The 15,455-nt window shown below is 49.6% G+C and overlaps 2 protein-coding genes across 7 annotated transcripts; both read right to left on the minus strand.

Annotated features, from left to right (window-relative positions):
* Positions 1-1,977: 1,977 nt before the first annotated feature.
* LOC130212764 (acidic leucine-rich nuclear phosphoprotein 32 family member E-like) lies at positions 1,978-8,500 on the minus strand. Of its 4 annotated transcripts, none has more exons than XM_056443947.1 (7): positions 8,352-8,500; positions 5,310-5,459; positions 5,091-5,213; positions 4,030-4,186; positions 2,642-2,769; positions 2,500-2,560; positions 1,978-2,278 (listed from the first exon to the last, which is right to left on the minus strand). In XM_056443947.1, exons 1-7 carry the CDS (start codon positions 8,403-8,405, stop codon positions 2,202-2,204), a joined length of 750 nt encoding a protein of 249 aa, XP_056299922.1. In that variant the 5' UTR covers positions 8,406-8,500; the 3' UTR covers positions 1,978-2,201. The 4 variants fall into 4 exon arrangements, with proteins under 4 accessions (XP_056299922.1, XP_056299923.1, XP_056299921.1 ...); XM_056443948.1 differs by having other exon boundaries at positions 2,642-2,760; positions 4,030-4,189; XM_056443946.1 differs by having other exon boundaries at positions 4,030-4,189.
* Positions 8,501-8,976: 476 nt separating this feature from the next.
* Positions 8,977-15,117, minus strand: LOC130212765 (mothers against decapentaplegic homolog 4-like). Of its 3 annotated transcripts, none has more exons than XM_056443952.1 (5): positions 15,043-15,117; positions 14,406-14,654; positions 13,096-13,146; positions 9,671-9,779; positions 8,977-9,601 (listed from the first exon to the last, which is right to left on the minus strand). In XM_056443952.1, exons 2-5 carry the CDS (start codon positions 14,646-14,648, stop codon positions 9,414-9,416), a joined length of 591 nt encoding a protein of 196 aa, XP_056299927.1. In that variant the 5' UTR covers positions 14,649-14,654; positions 15,043-15,117; the 3' UTR covers positions 8,977-9,413. The 3 variants fall into 3 exon arrangements, with proteins under 3 accessions (XP_056299927.1, XP_056299926.1, XP_056299928.1); XM_056443951.1 differs by having other exon boundaries at positions 13,096-13,176; XM_056443953.1 differs by lacking the exon at positions 13,096-13,146.
* Between the last annotated feature and the right edge of the window lie 338 nt (positions 15,118-15,455).

Below are 15,455 nucleotides of genomic sequence, written 5' to 3' on the forward strand. Positions count from 1 at the left end.
GACCACATAGACCAGGACCACATAGACCAGGACCACATAGACCACGACCACATAGACCAGGACCAGGACCACATAGACCAGGACCACGACCGCATAGACCAGGACCACGACCACATAGACCAGGACCAGGACCGCATAGACCAGGACCACATAGACCAGGACCACGACCACATAGACCAGGACCAGGACCACATAGACCACGACCACATAGACCAGGACCAGGACCACATAGACCAGGACCACGACCACATAGACCACGACCACATAGACCAGGACCAGGACCACATAGACCAGGACCACGACCACATAGACCAGGACCACGACCACATAGACCAGGACCAGGACCGCATAGACCAGGACCACATAGACCAGGACCACATAGACCAGGACCAGGACCACATAGACCAGGACCACATAGACCAGGACCAGGACCACATAGACCAGGACCAGGACCACATAGACCAGGACCACAGAGACCAGGACCACATAGACCAGGACCACATAGACCACATAGACCAGGACCACATCGACCACATAGACCAGGACCACAGAGACCAGGACCACAGAGACCAGGACCAGGACCACAGAGACCAGGACCACAGAGACCAGGACCAGGACCACAGAGACCAGGACAAGGACCACAGAGACCAGGACCACATAGACCAGGACCACAGAGACCAGGACCAGATAGACCAGGACCAGGACCACATAGACCAGGACCAGAATCATATAGACCAGGACCACATAGACCAGGACCACAGAGACCAGGACCACATAGACCAGGACCACATAGACCAGGACCACAGAGACCAGGACCACATAGACCAGGACCAGGACCACAGAGACCAGGACCACATAGACCAGGACCAGGACCACATAGACCAGGACCACATAGACCAGGACCACATAGACCAGGACCACAGAGACCAGGACCACATAGACCAGGACCACAGAGACCAGGACCACATAGACCAGGACCACAGAGACCAGGACCACAGAGACCAGGACCACAGAGACCAGGACCACATAGACCAGGACCACATAGACCAGGACCAGGACCACAGAGACCAGGACCACATAGACCAGTACCACAGAGACCAGGACAAGGACCACAGAGACCAGGACCAGGACCACAGAGACCAGGACCAGATAGACCAGGACCATATAGACCAGGACCACATAGACCAGGACCACAGAGACCAGGACCACATAGACCAGGACCACATAGACCAGGACCACAGAGACCAGGACCACATAGACCAGGACCACAGAGACCAGGACCACATAGACCAGGACCACAGAGACCAGGACCACAGAGACCAGGACCACAGAGACCACTTCTATGTCCAGACGAAGACCAGGAGCCGAGGCCGACAGGTGGGGATATTTTAAGAAGCGAAACCCTCCCAGAATGCACTGCTGCCGATGCTCATGGGTAACGTAGTCCAGAAGTGACCTGGATGTTCAGTCTCTGAAGTTGTGGACCAGGCGGGTCCAACTTGTTTGTTATTAAAGAAATGTAAACAGGAAGTGGAAACATAAACAGGAAGTAGAAAGATAAACAGGAAGTAGAAACGTAAACAGGAAGTGGAAAGATAAACAGGGAGTAGAAACGTAAACAGGAGGTGGAAAGATAAACAGGAAATAGAAAGATAAACAGGAAGTATAAACGTAAACAGGAAGAAGAACATGACAACTTCTGAAGAGATCAATGACAATAAAACACACCAGCAGCTCGTATGGCGCTAAAGCAGAGTGTACTGGTGTGTGTACTGGTGTGTGTACTTGTGTGTGTGTGTACTTGTGTGTGTGTGTACTTGTGTGTGTGTACTTGTGTGTGTGTGTACTTGTGTGTGTGTGTACTTGTGTGTGTGTGTACTGGTGTGTGTGTGTGTACTTGTGTGTGTGTGTGTACTTGTGTGTGTGTGTACTTGTGTGTGTGTGTACTTGTGTGTACTCCTGAGAAAAACAAACTGAAATATGCAGACAACTCTAATTCAAACATAAAACTGAAGTACAAGTACCTCTAAAAGAACTTCAGGAGAAGTACTGTTACCCAGAGCGGTTGTAAATAAAGTTTTCAGAAATATAACATCCAGTTTCTTCAAAGCAGGTTCAGAACCTCAGGATCTGACTTCCTGTTTCCTGCCTGTCTGTTTCCTGTCTGTCTGCGGGGTCAGAGGTCACTGGAGGGGCTCCATTTATTCGTCATCATCATCTTCTTCGTCGTCGTCACCGTCGTCCTCCGCTTCTCTCTTCCTCTTCTCCCCCTGGACATCTGAGACCAGAGGATTTTCAAATTAAAGCGACTCTACCTATTTATTATCAGATTTTCAGAATAAAGTTCATCGAGTAATAATGTACTTAAATAACAACATTTATAAAAGAACCTTTTAAACACTTAACGCTTCAGATTAAATATAATAATAAGATATACATATTTGTTCAATATTCAAACTTTTCAAAATAAAAGCAATCTGTCACTTTTAAAGCCCTCACCTCCATCTTCCTCCTCGTCTTCCTCATCTTCTTCCACATAGTCTCCATCGTCTTCCTCGTCCTGAGAGTAAGAGCATCAGTAAGGTGAAGAGCGCCGCCCGGTGGCCACAGAGAGGAACAGCTGGAGGAGAGGACAACTCACCTGGATTCCCTCCTTCATCAGGTACGACAGGCCGACCTCGTCTTCCTCTCCCTCAGAGCTGTCAGAGTCCTTGTCCTCTTCATCATCTCCAGGTGGCCCTGCTTCTTCGTCATCATCGTCTGAAACAACTTTGATTTGTGATGCGTTCAGGTTCACTACGGTTACATCGTGATGCGTTCAGGTTCACTACGGTTACATCGTGATGCGTTCAGGTTCACTACGGTTACATCGTGATGCGTTCAGGTTCACTACGGTTACATCGTGATGCGTTCAGGTTCACTACGGTTACATCGTGATGCGTTAAAGTTCACTAAGGTTACATCGTGATGTGTTCAGGTTCACTACGGTTACATCGTGATGTGTTCAGGTTCAATACGGTTACATCGTGATGTGTTCAGGTTCACTACGGTTACATCGTGATGTGTTCAGGTTCACTACGGTTACATCGTGATGTGTTCAGGTTCACTACGGTTACATCGTGATGTGTTCAGGTTCACTACGGTTACATCGTGATGTGTTCAGGTTCACTAAGGTTACATCGTGATGTGTTCAGGTTCACTACGGTTACATCGTGATGTGTTCAGGTTCAATACGGTTACATCGTGATGTGTTCAGGTTCACTACGGTAACATCGTGATGTGTTCAGGTTCAATACGGTTACATCGTGATGCGTTCAGGTTCACTACGGTTACATCGTGATGCGTTCAAGTTCACTAAGGTTACATCGTGATGCGTTCAGGTTCACTACGGTTACATCGTGATGTGTTCAGGTTCAATACGGTTACATCGTGATGTGTTCAGGTTCAATACGGTTACATCGTGATGTGTTCAGGTTCAATACGGTTACATCGTGATGTGTTCAGGTTCAATACGGTTACATCGTGATGTGTTCAGGTTCACTACGGTTACATCGTGATGTGTTCAGGTTCAATACGGTTACATCGTGATGTGTTCAGGTTCACTACGGTTACATCGTGATGTGTTCAGGTTCAATACGTTACATCGTGATGTGTTCAGGTTCACTAAGGTTACATCGTGATGTGTTCAGGTTCACTAAGGTTACATCGTGATGTGTTCAGGTTCACTACGTTACATCGTGATGTGTTCAGGTTCAATTCGGTTACATCGTGATGTGTTCAGGTTCACTACGTTACATCGTGATGTGTTCAGGTTCAATACGTTACATCGTGATGTGTTCAGGTTCACTAAGGTTACATCGTGATGTGTTCAGGTTCACTAAGGTTACATCGTGATGTGTTCAGGTTCACTACGTTACATCGTGATGTGTTCAGGTTCAATTCGGTTACATCGTGATGTGTTCAGGTTCAATACGTTACATCGTGATGTGTTCAGGTTCAATACGTTACATCGTGATGGGAGGGTCGTACCGTTGTCTCCCTCCGAGTCGGGCCCCTCGTTGTCGTCCTGGTCGAATCCGTCCAGGTAGGCCAGGTGAGGCAGCAGCTGGAACACCGTGTCCCGGTAGTCCTCCAGCGTGGACACCTCACAGCCGTACAGGTCCAGACTCTTCAGGTTCTTCAGGTTCTGCTGCGGAACCGGAGAGAACAGTTCAGCAAAGTGCCCCGGTGGTGCATTCAGGCTCCACTCAGATGAGCAGAGGCACATTGTTACGCTATCACGATGCGTTCAAGTGTCATCACACAGTTAACGTGTTTGATGAGAACTTTTATTGTGAAAGACCAACATTACGACTGCTATGAATAACAGGATGTCAGCTGACAGGTGTGTGATGTCACACACCTGTGTGATGTCACAGACCTGTGTGATGTCACAGACCTGTGTGATGTCACACACCTGTGTGATGTCACAGACCTGTGTGATGTCACACACCTGTGTGATGTCACAGACCTGTGTGATGTCACACACCTGTGTGATGTCACAGACCTGTGTGATGTCACACACCTGTGTGATGTCACAGACCTGTGTGATGTCACAGACCTGTGTGACGTCACAGACCTGTGTGACGTCACAGACCTGTGTGATGTCACAGACCTGTGTGATGTCACAGACCTGTGTGATGTCACAGACCTGTGTGACGTCACACACCTGTGTGATGTCACACACCTGTGTGATGTCACAGACCTGTGTGATGTCACAGACCTGTGTGACGTCACACACCTGTGTGATGTCACACACCTGTGTGACGTCACAGACCTGTGTGACATCACACACCTGTGTGATGTCACAGACCTGTGTGACGTCACACACCTGTGTGATGTCACAGACCTGTGTGACATCACACACCTGTGTGATGTCACACACCTGTGTGATGTCACACACCTGTGTGATGTCACACACCTGTGTGATGTCACACACCTGTGTGATGTCACAGACCTGTGTGACGTCACACACCTGTGTGATGTCACAGACCTGTGTGATGTCACACACCTGTGTGATGTCACAGACCTGTGTGATGTCACAGACTCACCAGCGTGTCGATGCTGCTCAGCTCTTTGATCTTGTTCCCGCTCAGGTTCAGGTACGCCAGGTCGGGACATTTCTCCTTCAGCGTGTCCAGAGCTCCTGAGATGGTGTTATCACTCACCTCCAGCTACACACACACACACACACACACACACACACACTGAAGACTAACGAGCAGAAACCACTGCAGTGTTGCATTGTGGGAACAGGAAGTGAAGCCGACCTTGCGTAGTTTGGGCAGCGAAGGCATCTTGGCGAGCGACGAGAGGCCGACGTTCACCATGCTGAGGACCTCCAGCCCCGTGTACTCCTCCGTCAGGCCCTCCACCTCTCCGTCAGCGGAGCGGCAGTTATCCACCACCAGCTCCCTCACCTGACCACCACAACAACAACAACAACACATCATCATCATCATCATCCAGCACAAACTCCCACAGATTCATCTTTTGTTGTTGATTAAATAATCAGAACTCTAGAATGATGGCATAAACAAGCATTGTGAACATATGAAATATAACATAATATATAAGTTTCTAATCGATAAAAACGTCCAGGTTTTAGATCTGGACCTCACGGAGGGACTCATCTCGTCTCACAAACACTCTTTGATGAACCAGCGACTCCCGCTCGCGCATTTACCAAGCAAGCGGGCGGACACGACTTCCGGTTAACGACCAAAGAGTCGGTTTAAACTGTGAGCGGCTTAGCCCCCCCGGTCCTGAGACCCCCTCCTCCTGGAGGTCCCGGTCCTGAGACCCCCTCCTCCTGGAGGTCCCGGTCCTGAGACCCCCTCCTCCTGGAGGTCCCGGTCCTGAGACCTCCTCCTCCTGGAGGTCCCGGTCCTGAGACCCCCTCCTCCTGGAGGTCCCGGTCCTGAGACCCCCTCCTCCTGGAGGTCCCGGTCCTGAGACCCTAGCCCCCAGGAGGAGGAGGTCTCAGGACTGTAGACATGTTACATCTTTAAAGAATGGAGGAGCGTCGGAGAACCAACCGGGAGAGCTCTGAACCCACCGGGGCACCGGGTCGAGGGCCAGTTCCCTCCGCATTACAGCCGCGGACAAGTTGTTGTTCGCCCGGCGTGCGGTATGAACTGGTTTGTGAATGAACTGGTCTTGGTAGCGTGCATGAGGCAGATGTTCCGTAGGAGTGGCCTCGAGTTGCCTCTCAGGACCCGTCTGACTAACTAGGAAATGCACATTTCCATCGCTTAGCCTCTCTGTCACGTTCTTTTGATGTAACGCTAATGTTTGAAAGACTAAACACGGATGACTTTGCTGTAAAATGTGAAACCTGTTCGGGAGGCTGTAGCTGAGACGCCGAGGACACGGAGCGAGGACAAAGTAGGTGACTCTGCTGGTGCCTGTTCAATATACGACTAACTTCAATAAATACTTGACAAAATGCTCTTGTTGTCAGTCTGATATTTATGTTATACGTCGTTATCTGACGTCCAGTCGATGTGAGACCAGTTTACTCTTCATACAGTGTGTCATGAAGCATGTAGCCCGTTGTTTACACCCAGCTCGCCCACCGCTGTCAGCTGGGAAACTGTGATCGACTCAGATTAAGTTGTGATACCACAACAGACTTTGTGCTGTCTTCACATCTCTTATGTTTTATATTCGAGACTACGGATCAACATATATCCTCGTAACTATACTCTACCCTGTGCAGCACTCACTGTCCAGATTAAACATGACTGTTACCTGTTGTTACGATAAGGACACACATAACTACACACAGGAGTGAGCGTGTCTTTTGACACATGACGGGGGAGCAGCTTGCTCCAGCCTTCATTTAGGATTTCGACGGCATTAACGAAACGTTTTCCACCTTCATGACGAACATATCACTTGTTCACTGGTGATAAAAAAATATCTAAACCGACAATACAAAAATAATATAAACACGGATTTCTCAAAGAATCGAACAGCCGACTTGTGCACCTGCTGTTCTGTTCGTTGCTTGTGAACTACCATTGAGCTATAGGTATTTCACCCGATAACCCGATTTACATTACAATGTACTTTACAATAACAAAAACTGACTTTGAGCAAATTAAGTAAGTAATATAGTAACTTTGGAAGACATTAATATTTATATAATATATTCTAACACCGACTGCCTTTTCTTCTAACATCATAGATCCATCTAACTCAAATACGTGATTGCATAGGCAACAGCCGCTTTGTGCATTAAAGTTGATGCGACAATAGGAAACGCAGTTACTGATTATCACTATGAGTGATTTATCTATTCATCTAAAACTTAAACTGACTGTAATCAACCCATATTCCTCTATAGCTCAATGGTAGTTGGGATGCAAGTTAGGAGGCCCTGTGGTCGCAGATGATCGCAGGTTCGATTCTTGGCGTTAATCTTAATCCATTTTTTAATTTTTTGTATCGCCAGTGAACAAGTGATATGTTCGTCATGAAGGTGGAAAACGTTTCATTCATGCCGTCGAAATCCTAAATGAAGGCTGGAGCAAGCTGCTCCCCCGTCATGTGTCAAAAGACACGCTCACTCCTGTGTGTAGTTATGTGTGTCCTTATCGTAACAACAGGTAACAGTCATGTTTAATCTGGACAGTGAGTGCTGCACAGGGTAGAGTATAGTTACGAGGATATATGTGGATCCGTAGTCTCGAATATAAAACATAAGAGATGTGAAGACAGCACAAAGTCTTGTTGTGGTATCACAACTTAATCTGAGTCGATCACAGTTTCCCAGCTGACAGCGGTGGGCGAGCTGGGTGTAAACAACGGGCTACATGCTTCATGACACACTGTATGAAGAGTAAACTGGTCTCACATCGACTTGACGTCAGATAACGACGTATAACATAAATATCAGACTGACAACAAGAGCATTTTGTCAAGTATTTATTGAAGTTAGTCGTATATTGAACAGGCACCAGCAGAGTCACCTACTTTGTCCTCGCTCCGTGTCCTCGGCGTCTCAACTACAGCCTCCCGAACAGGTTTCACATTTTACAGCAAAGCCCTCCGTGTTTAGTCTTTCAAACATTAGCGTTACATCAAAAGAACGTGACAGAGAGGCTAAGCGATGGAAATGTGCATTTCCTAGTTAGTCAGACGGGTCCTGAGAGGCAACTCGAGGCCACTCCGACGGCACATCTGCCTCATGCACGCTACCAAGACCAGTTCATTCACAAACCAGTTCATACCGCACACCGGTTCAAAATGTCGGCGCGTCCCTCCACCGGGCTCCCGCTGTAAAGACCGTGCCCGGTAAACGTTACCTCGGCCGGGTCCCGGTTCCGCAGCTCCAGGCCGATCCTCTTCTTCATCTCCATGACGGAGCCCGAGCAGAAACAAAGGAAACGGGAAAGAAAAGTCGCCTTCCAGCAGGAGACGTCGACAGGAAACTAAACCGCCATGTTCGCTCGCGCCCGACCTCCACGGCGAAACCACGCCCCCTTTGTAATGAATATTCATATGATTTTCACGCGCTGCGCTCCCGTTGGTTCGATAAGGATCCCCTCACTAAGCCCCGCCCCCAGGCTCTCGACAGGCAAGATCCTTCTCTGCGATTAGTCGGAACCGCCGAGGCGTGGCTTCCTAGGAGCCAATGAGAAGGCGAACACGACACATTTAAACTTCTCACGCGCCCACCCTTTGTCCTCATTGGCGCCATATTTCACTGATGCCTTCAAGTTGACAACAAGCCTCGTGTGTACATTTATATTACCTTTAAGTACATTTATATTACCTTTAAGTACATTTATATTACCTTCAAACAATGTGAACTTATTATTGGTTCAACACGCTGGTCCTTGGACTCGTGTTATGTTCTTGAGTTGTATTAAAGGAAGAATACCTTTATGATTAAAGCACCTTTCAATTAAAAAAGACCCAATTTTGTTTTAATATATAAGAAAACTTTTATTTTGAATAAATAGCTAATGTTATGTTGTAGACCCTTTCAGTATAAAAGCTTTTAAAATATAATAAAAAAACTAAATTAAAAAAAGGCAGAATAAATAATTTGACAGAGGAAACAGGAAGTGATGTCATCGAGAGCAGGAAATGAATCTTTGGTCAAATACAAATAAATAGCCAATAAAAAAAAGTTGGCATTAAAAAAAAAAAGTTAAAGCTGCATTCTCTCCACTGACCACCAGGTGGCGACTCCTGGTTGTACAGAAGTCTATGCTTCATTTCTACGTCACTCTTCCACAGTCCAGATATGGTCACTTCCTGTTCTCTGGCGTGGATTTCTCCTCAAACCACTGAGTGAATACGGTATCGGCTTTGTCTCTCGTCCGATTGGCTGTCCGGTGAGTTAAGCCCCGCCCCCTGCATCAGAGGGCGTGTTCCCGCGGCGGCAGCGTGTGCAGCACCTGGTCGAGCAGCTGCAACACGCGGTGCAGGTGCACCTCCAGCCAGCAGGGGGTGTCTTTGATGCTGCGCCGCGGGTAATCGCACCCCCAACCCTTCACGAAGCTCAGCCGCACCATGCACAGCCGACGCAGGTCGTCCACGCCCACACCTGGAGACAGGAAGTCACACCGTCACTCACCTTCACAGACAGACAGGTAGACAGACGGGTAATACTCACTGACTGAGGGGGCGTTCCCCCCCACGCCGATCGGCCCGGGAATCGAACCGACAACCGCCGCTGCAGCCTGTTGCTGCAACTGTCTGTGGCACTGCCTCAGGTCAAACACCTGGAGGGACAGACAGGTGAGAGACAGACAGGTAGAGAGAGAGACAGGTGAGAGAGAGACAGGTGAGAGACAGACAGGTGAGAGAGAGACAGGTGAGGGACAGACAGGTGAGAGACAGACAGGTGAGAGACAGGCAGGTGAGAGAAAGGCAGGTGAGAGACAGACAGGTGAGAGACAGACAGGTGAGAGACAGACAGGTGAGAGACAGACAGGTGAGAGACAGACAGGTGAGAGACAGACAGGTGAGAGAGAGACAGGTGAGAGACAGACAGGTGAGAGACAGGCAGGTGAGAGACAGACAGGTGAGAGAGACAGGTGAGAGAGACAGGTGAGAGACAGACAGGTGAGAGACAGACAGGTAGAGAGAGAGACAGGTGAGAGACAGACAGGTGAGAGAGAGACAGGTGAGAGACAGACAGGTGAGAGACAGACAGGTGAGAGACAGACAGGTGAGAGACAGACAGGTGAGAGACAGACAGGTGAGAGACAGACAGGTGAGAGACAGACAGGTGAGAGACAGACAGGTGAGAGACAGACAGGTGAGAGACAGACAGGTGAGAGACAGACAGGTGAGAGACAGACAGGTGAGAGACAGACAGGTGAGAGACAGACAGGTGAGAGACAGACAGGTGAGAGACAGGTGAGAGACAGACAGGTGAGAGAGAGACAGGTGAGAGACAGACAGGTGAGAGACAGACAGGTGAGAGACAGACAGGTGAGAGACAGACAGGTGAGAGACAGACAGGTGAGAGACAGACAGGTGAGAGACAGACAGGTGAGACAGACAGGTGAGAGACAGACAGGTGAGAGACAGACAGGTGAGAGACAGACAGGTGAGAGACAGACAGGTGAGACAGGTGAGAGACAGACAGGTGAGAGACAGACAGGTGAGAGACAGACAGGTGAGAGACAGGTGAGAGACAGGTGAGAGACAGACAGGTGAGAGACAGACAGGTGAGAGAGAGACAGGTGAGAGACAGACAGGTGAGAGACAGACAGGTGAGAGACAGACAGGTGAGAGACAGACAGGTGAGAGACAGACAGGTGAGAGACAGACAGGTGAGAGACAGACAGGTGAGAGACAGACAGGTGAGAGACAGACAGGTGAGAGACAGACAGGTGAGAGACAGACAGGTGAGAGACAGACAGGTGAGAGACAGACAGGTGAGAGACAGACAGGTGAGAGACAGACAGGTGAGAGACAGACAGGTGAGAGACAGACAGGTGAGAGACAGACAGGTGAGAGAGAGACAGGTGAGAGACAGACAGGTGAGAGACAGACAGGTGAGAGACAGACAGGTGAGAGACAGACAGGTGAGAGACAGACAGGTGAGAGACAGACAGGTGAGAGAGAGACAGGTGAGAGACAGACAGGTGAGAGACAGACAGGTGAGAGACAGACAGGTGAGAGACAGACAGGTGAGAGACAGACAGGTGAGAGACAGACAGGTGAGAGACAGACAGGTGAGAGAGACAGACAGGTGAGAGACAGACAGGTGAGAGAGAGACAGGTGAGAGACAGACAGGTGAGAGAGACAGGTGAGAGACAGGTGAGAGACAGACAGGTGAGAGACAGACAGGTGAGAGACAGACGGGTGAGAGAGAGACAGGTGAGAGACAGACGGGTGAGAGAGACAGGTGAGAGACAGACAGGTGAGAGACAGACAGGTGAGAGACAGACAGGTGAGAGAGAGACAGGTGAGAGACAGACAGGTGAGAGACAGACAGGTGAGAGAGAGACAGGTGAGAGACAGACAGGTGAGAGACAGACAGGTGAGACAGACAGGTGAGAGACAGACAGGTGAGAGACAGACAGGTGAGAGACAGACAGGTGAGAGAGAGACAGGTGAGAGACAGACAGGTGAGAGACAGACAGGTGAGAGACAGACAGGTGAGAGACAGACAGGTGAGAGAGACAGACAGGTGAGAGACAGACAGGTGAGAGACAGACAGGTGAGAGACAGACAGGTGAGAGACAGACAGGTGAGAGAGAGAGACAGGTGAGAGACAGACAGGTGAGACAGACAGGTGAGAGACAGACAGGTGAGAGACAGACAGGTGAGAGACAGACAGGTGAGAGAGACAGACGGGTGAGAGAGACAGGTGAGAGACAGACAGGTGAGAGACAGACAGGTGAGAGACAGACGGGTGAGAGAGAGACAGGTGAGAGAGACAGACGGGTGAGAGACAGACAGGAGAGAGACAGACAGGTGAGAGACGAGAGAGACAGGTGAGAGACAGACAGGTGAGAGACAGACAGGTGAGAGACAGACAGACGGGTGAGAGAGAGACAGGTGAGAGACAGACAGGTGAGAGACAGACAGGTGAGAGACAGACAGGTGAGACAGGGGAGAGAGACAGACAGGTGAGAGACAGACAGGTGAGACAGACAGGTGAGAGACAGGGGAGAGAGACAGGCAGGGAGAGAGACAGACAGGGAGAGAGACAGACAGGTTACAGAGAGACAAGTGAGGTAGACAGACAGGTGAGAGACAGAGTGAGACAGGAGAGGAGACAGACGGGTGAGGAGACAGGGAGAGTGAGACAGGCAGGGTGAGAGAGAGTGAGACAGGACGGGGTGAGGCAGGGAGAGTGAGACAGACAGGGGTGAGGCAGGGGAGAGTGAGACAGGACGGGTGAGGCAGGGAGAGTGAGACAGGCAGGGGTGAGGACGGGGAGAGTGAGACAGGCGGGGTGAGGCAGGGGAGAGTGAGACAGGCGGGGTGAGGCAGGGAGAGTGAGACAGGACGGGTGAGGCGGGAGAGTGAGACAGGCGGGGTGAGGCAGGGGAGAGTGAGACAGGCGGGGTGAGGACGGGAGAGTGAGACAGGCAGGGTGAGGCAGGGAGAGTGAGACAGGCAGGGTGAGACGGGGGAGAGTGAGACAGACGGGGTGAGACGGGAGAGTGAGACAGACGGGGTGAGACGGGAGAGTGAGACAGACGGGGTGAGGCAGGGAGAGAGACAGGCAGGGTGAGGCAGGGAGAGTGAGACAGGCGGGTGAGACGGGGAGAGTGAGACAGACGGGGTGAGGCAGGGAGAGTGAGACAGGCAGGGTGAGGCGGGAGAGTGAGACAGGCAGGGTGAGGCAGGGAGAGAGTGAGACAGGGGGGGTGAGGGGGGGAGAGTGAGACAGGGGGGGTGAGAGGGGGGAGAGTGAGACAGACGGGGTGAGACGGGGAGAGTGAGACAGACGGGGTGAGACGGGGAGAGTGAGACAGACGGGGTGAGACGGGGGAGAGTGAGACAGACGGGGTGAGACGGGGAGAGTGAGACAGACGGGGTGAGACGGGGGAGAGTGAGACAGATGCCTGTACCTGTGTGGTTGGACACAGGCTGTGGATACGGAGGACTGTGATGGAGAGACCCTGCAGGAAGTAAAGTACTCCAGTAGAGTACTACAGTAGAGTATGTTAAGTTGTAATAGTTTATTTTGATAACATCTGCAGAGGTCTTATGTTTTAAATTAATACATATAGAAAGATATTATAATAGACAATATTAAGGAGAATATTGATATTGTTATTAATGTATTATGAAGCATAGGGGTAATGTTTACTCTATGCAAATGTAAATGGCAAGAATTAATGTATGTTGCATGAGAGTGACTGTATGTTAGTATTATAGATTGACGAAGCCGGTTGAAATCCGTGAAGTGACTCTCAATAACAAGAGACTTTTATTGTGAAGGTGACTTTAATTGACGGGATTCTTATTGTGAAAGCGTCGGAACCGGAAGTGACGTTTCGACCGGCGCAAGAGAGGATTATGAAACAGCGTGTTTTTAGAGAGCCCGTGCTCTTTCACAGGTAAGCCCCGGAGGGGGAAGGCTGAGCTCCGTGAGGAGCGCTTTCAATTTACTGCTTAGACTTCTTGCCATTAAATATTGTTAACCGTATCTATCGGATTCAGATTCTCATTTTTTAGCGAGCACGGAACCTCCAGTTTGACGCACGTTAATAAGTACTACAGTAGAGTACTACAGTAAAGTACTCCAGTAGAGTACTACAGTAAAGTACTCCAGTAGAGTACTCCAGTAGAGTACTACAGTAAAGTACTCCAGTAGAGTACTACAGTAGAGTACTACAGTAAAGTACTACAGTAGAGTACTACAGTGAGTACTCCAGCAGAGTACTACAGTAGAGTACTACAGTAAAGTGCTACAGTAGAGTACTACAGCAGAGTACTACAGTAAAGTACTCCAGTAGAGTACTACAGTAGAGTACTACAGTAAAGTACTCCAGTAGAGTACTACAGTAGAGTACTACAGTAGAGTACTACAGTAAAGTACTACAGTAAAGTACTCCAGTAGAGTACTACAGTAGAGTACTACAGTAAAGTACTCCAGTAGAGTACTACAGTAGAGTACTACAGTAAAGTACTCCAGTAAAGTACTCCAGTGAGGAACAGACAGGTCTGTTGATCTAAATAAGTACATTTATTATTTTTAACAAAGTTTAAATGTTATTTCACATGTTTAAAAAAGTGCACACACACACTTTCCTGTGTTTCAGACAAAACAAGCCAGCCTCTCCTCCTCCTCCTCCTCCTCCTCCTCCTCCTCACATACAATTCTCGTGGGCGTCCTACCGCAACACACCGGGTGTACCTGAACGCACCGCCCTACCTGCAGCCGCCCGTCCAGCGTCCTCTGGATGGTCACACAGGTGCTGGGCCGGCCCCCGCCGCTGGTCACGGCGGTGATGAGGGCGTCTAGCTCCTCCCTCTTCTCCTTCAGCTTCTTCACCAGGCTCTCGATCGCCCGCTTGGCGAAGCCCTCGTTCTCCGCTCCCTGCCGGTGGAACATCAGGCTGTGGACGATGCTGAGGGAGGAGTCACCGCTGCTGGGGGCGGAGCCAAGCACCGACATGGTCACCTGATCAACACGACCACAATGAGTCTCAGGCAGACAGACAGGCAGGCAGGTGGACAGGCAGACGGGCAGAGAGACGGACAGACAGGCAGAGTGACGGAGAGACAGACAGGCAGAATATAAAATTATGTTTTAATTAAAGATGTTTCCTGTTGAGGCTCTGAAGGCTCTGTGAAGGACTCCAACAACACTGTGTGTGTATGTGTGTGTGTGTGTGTGTGTGTGTGTGTGTGTGTGTGAGAGAGACAGACAGACAGACATAGAGACAGACAGGTAGGCAGAGAGACAGAGACGGACAGACAGGTGGGCAGACAGAGAGACAGAGAGACAGACAGACAGTTGCATCAACAGTTGGCAGGCAGACCCTCCGCGGACTCTCGGCTTCACTCACCGGGTATCGGCGCTCTCCGGTCGGCTGTGATGAGCCGCCTGTGACGGTGAGACAGGCTGTCTGTCTGTCTGTCTGTGTACCTCTCTCTCTCTCTCTCTCTGTCTGTCGTCCGTCTGATTCAGACTGTCTCAGTCAGCAGGGGGGGGGGGGGGGGGGCTGTGTCACGCTCACCAGACAGCTAGACATAACAGGAAGTCAAGCGACTTCACGATTCATACAAATAAGACCAGCTGCAGGAGCACGGGCAGAGGGAGATATATATATACATATATATATATATATCAATCAGTACGTGTTATACTTGCAATACTTGTGTAGTTTTCCTTGTTCAAGATAATGATCCCATTACTTATACTAAGTAGTAATACTTCAGCATAATATTTAATTTTTAAAACGTTCTCAATAAATCAATA

Source organism: Pseudoliparis swirei, chromosome 22 (assembly GCF_029220125.1).
Source record: "Pseudoliparis swirei isolate HS2019 ecotype Mariana Trench chromosome 22, NWPU_hadal_v1, whole genome shotgun sequence".
In the NCBI taxonomy this organism is placed as follows: Eukaryota; Metazoa; Chordata; class Actinopteri; order Perciformes; family Liparidae; genus Pseudoliparis; species Pseudoliparis swirei.

Excerpts from the sequence above, each read along its gene's own strand:
- LOC130212764 (XM_056443946.1), bottom strand. The coding sequence starts at position 8,405 with ATGGAGATGAAGAAGAGGATCGGCCTGGAGCTGCGGAACCGGGACCCG. Across the intron at positions 5,214-5,309 it reads CGCTGCCCAAACTACGCAAG|CTGGAGGTGAGTGATAACAC; the intron begins GTCGGCTTCACT and ends GTGTGTGTGTAG. Across the intron at positions 2,279-2,499 it reads AGACGAGGAGGAAGATGGAG|ATGTCCAGGGGGAGAAGAGG; the intron begins GTGAGGGCTTTA and ends CTCTGGTCTCAG.
- LOC130212765 (XM_056443951.1), bottom strand. The coding sequence starts at position 14,648 with ATGTCGGTGCTTGGCTCCGCCCCCAGCAGCGGTGACTCCTCCCTCAGC. Across the intron at positions 13,177-14,405 it reads CGCTGGACGGGCGGCTGCAG|TACTCTACTGGAGTACTTTA; the intron begins GTAGGGCGGTGC and ends ACTCTACTGTAG. Across the intron at positions 9,780-13,095 it reads GCCTGTGTCCAACCACACAG|GTGTTTGACCTGAGGCAGTG; the intron begins GTACAGGCATCT and ends CTGTCCCTCCAG.